At 40.0% G+C, this 3,379-nt stretch overlaps 1 protein-coding gene across 1 annotated transcript; it reads left to right on the top strand.

Moving 5' to 3' along the window:
- The first annotated feature begins 1,137 nt into the window (after positions 1 to 1,137).
- Positions 1,138 to 1,446, top strand: LOC121482582 (NADH dehydrogenase [ubiquinone] 1 beta subcomplex subunit 2, mitochondrial-like). Its single transcript, XM_041740443.1, has one exon. The coding sequence runs from the start codon at positions 1,138 to 1,140 to the stop codon at positions 1,444 to 1,446; it is 309 nt and encodes a 102-aa protein (XP_041596377.1).
- Positions 1,447 to 3,379: the final 1,933 nt, after the last annotated feature.

The raw sequence follows: 3,379 nt of genomic DNA, 5'->3' as shown, positions 1-3,379 counted from the left end.
TCGTTAAATAAAGGGAGAAGGAATTTAATTAAACCATTTTGTGAGATCAATTCCCAGCTTTTTTCCATTTATTTTTTTTCCAAACCTGCTTAAGTCAGCGGTTGTTTGAGCCCTTTTGTATTGTAGACCCCTTAAAGCAGTACTTCTCAAATTTAATGTGCACATGAATCACCTGGTGATTCCGTTAAAACGAAAATTCTGATTCAGTAGGTCTGGAGAGGGCATTATAAAGTGGGTCTTCAAGCTTCCCCTGTTAGGCACACACTTATGCTTCAACCCATCTCCAAACACCCAAGACACTCGTCATCTAAAGTTCTCCACTATAGTACCCCATTTTAACTACCCCTTCTTGCCAGAAGCCACAGTTACAGATCCTTCTGTTTTTACCTTGCCTTCAAGTTTACCTGTCTTAGCTCCCTCTCTCTCTGGATCCTGACCTCTGTGAAATTATAACGAATAGCAGGTGATAGTGAATTGATTTGTTACTTTTTTCTCTCTCTCTGGAGCAAAAGACCAACCTCATCCACTCCTCCACCAGCACAAGGTAACAATGGAGTTTAACCAATGATGAGAGTTTCCTGCCCTATCACAGACTAATTGAAATGATTTTTTTTTTTTTAGCGGGGTGGGTGGAGCAGTATAATTTTTAATTTCTCCAACAATTATACACCAAAGGAGACTGCCTACCTGACCTACTTATACTTTCTGCTCTACCTTTCATCTGCTCTGGTCTCATTAAAAACCATATTGTCTTATTTTAGAAGTGGAACCATGAAACTGTCAAATGACCAGCTATTTCACATTTATGTCCAAAGAGTCGCGATTCCAAAGCAAGATAAGCAACAGAGATCTAGGTGAAGGTTTCCCTGCACATGAGAGTACATTGCTTGGTATTTACTAAAGCTTAAAGAATCCTGATATTGAGGATGCCTGGGTTGCTCAGTGGTTGAGCATCTGCCTTTGGCTCAGGTCATGATCCCAGGCTCCTGGGATTGGGTCCTGCATCAAGCTCTCTGCAGGAAGCCTGCTTCTTTCTCTGCCTATGTCTCTGTCTCTCATGAATAAACAAATAAAATCTTTAAAAAAAGGAATCCTGATATTGGTGGCATGGGGACTGTAGTGGGGATGTGGGCTGACATGTCTGCTCTGACGGTGCTGGCATCTTTCATTCACATTGGAGGCCATTTCTTCAGAGGTAGCTCCCTGGCAGCTGGAGGCGGTAGAGTCAGTCATGCTGGTGGTGGTGTGCATATTGAGCCGTGGTATACACAGTTTCCCCAGCTGACCAGGTCCCAGGTGACCCTGGCTGAGTTCTTCACTGCAACCATGTGGTTCTGGATTCCCTGGTATTTTTGGCATGACTTAGATGCTGCTCTGGGTCACCTTCCATACCCAGATCCTTCCCAGTGGACAGGTGAAGAACTAGATATCCTTTCTGATGACTGAAGACTTGAAAGTGTAGATAGAACTCTTTAGAAGAGTCAGGTGAGATTTTCAAGCAATTACGGACTTTATATCATACATGAAAATCTAACAAAGTGTTTTGGTCAACAGTGAGGGGGGAAGAAAAAGAATCCTGGTACTGTTTGACCAGTATTTCAATCTTTGCTATCTTCATTTTGGTATAATTGAAACTAGTTAAAACTATTTAGTTAGTCCTTCAATGCACAGCACAAAATATTTTATATGGCTTATTCTAATGCTCATTTCTAGGAACAAAAATGGGCCCCTTGAGAGAGAAATTCGCATACTAGAGATGTAAATGATTGTCTGCTCTACTTATGCCATACCTATACTTTAGTCTTTTCATGTCCTCCTCCTGCTTCAGTGGCGAGCTCCTGCACTAATAGTCACATTAACTGATTGGATGGTAACATAACCCAAGGATAGGCAATCCCATCCAATAGAACAGCCAGCGACCACACACATCTGGCATGTAGCATAAGAAAGGCTCAGGCAATCAAATTCTATTCTCAGGTACATTGGTGAGAGAACAGAGACTGTATAGAGATGAGAGGGAAAGTAATCCATAGAAATAACAGAGAAAATACACCTGAAAATAGGCCCTCTTTATTTTTTACGGTACTTTGAGTCAGTTTCTGTCCTTGGAATCACAAAGGTGAGGAAATAAGCAGTAATGAAGGAAAAAAAACCTGGAGCTTAGAGGGATAAATGAATAGGAGGCTATGAAGTCAGTGGTTTCCACATAAACAGAACATTAAAGCCGCTCCTTCTATCCCGTCCACTACACTGATCTCCTTGAAGGAAAGGACTATGTCTCATTCATCTCTGACTTTCTCACACCTTGTATATAACAAGTGTTCAATAAACATCAAATATAAAATTCCATTTTCTATGATGAATGAAAGTCCCCAAGATCAGTAGCATAGTTTAGTTGATCCCAATCTTTTCATCACCTAGGACTTCTTACCTTATATTTCTTTCTATAGACTTTATAGTTTGAAAAATATTGTCTAACTTGAATTAAATAATAATGATTTTTTAAAAAGACTTATTTGTTTATTTTGGAGACAGAAAGAGAGTGCATACACGCATACAGAGGGAAGGGACAGAGGGAGAGGGAATGAGAGAATCTCAAGCAGACTCCCTGCTGAGCCCAGAGCCCCAACACTGGGCTTGATCTCATGACCCTAAGATCATGACCTGAACTGAAATTAAGAGTCAGAGGCTTAATCAACTGAACCACTCTGGTGCCCCAATAATGATTTTTTATAAGGTGGCCACAAACTTCATTAACTTTCAAATCATAACATCCAAATAATGTCCAGATTAGATACTAGAATTTTTAAAAATTGAGCTATGTTCTTGGATACAAAATAAATATATCAGTTGAATCGTATATAGATGAAACAATAGATAAAAGTGATATCTAAATTATCATCCAAATTGTCAGGCAATAATAAATATAAATTATTAGGAATAAATATAGAGAAAAATATGCAAGACTTCTATGATTAAGTAGTAATACTTTGTAGAGAGACATTTAAAAATACCAAAATGCTGTATCCCAGCCCTAGGTTTAAGTTTGCTCAGTTCACATTCCCTCCCAGAACAGATGTGTAAGCTCACCTTCACTACCCTAATATAGATATCTAAGGCTTATAGGTGTCAAGAACTGAAGGGTCCATGGGGCACCTGGGTGGCTCAGTTGGTTAAGTGTCTGCCTTTGGCTCAGGTCATGATCTCGGGGTCCTGGGATTGAGCCCCACATCTGGCTCCCTGCTCAGTGGGGAGTCTGCTTCTCCCTCTGCCTCTGCCCCCAACTTGTGCTCACTCATGTAAACTCTCTCAAATAAATAAATAAATAAATCTTAAAAAAAAAAAGAACTGAAGGCTCCAGGATTTTACCTTACTTACA

This window comes from Vulpes lagopus, chromosome X, assembly GCF_018345385.1.
Source record: "Vulpes lagopus strain Blue_001 chromosome X, ASM1834538v1, whole genome shotgun sequence".
In the NCBI taxonomy this organism is placed as follows: domain Eukaryota; kingdom Metazoa; phylum Chordata; class Mammalia; order Carnivora; family Canidae; genus Vulpes; species Vulpes lagopus.
The sequence above is the reverse complement of the archived record's forward strand: the minus strand, read 5'-3'. Positions and strand labels throughout refer to the sequence as shown.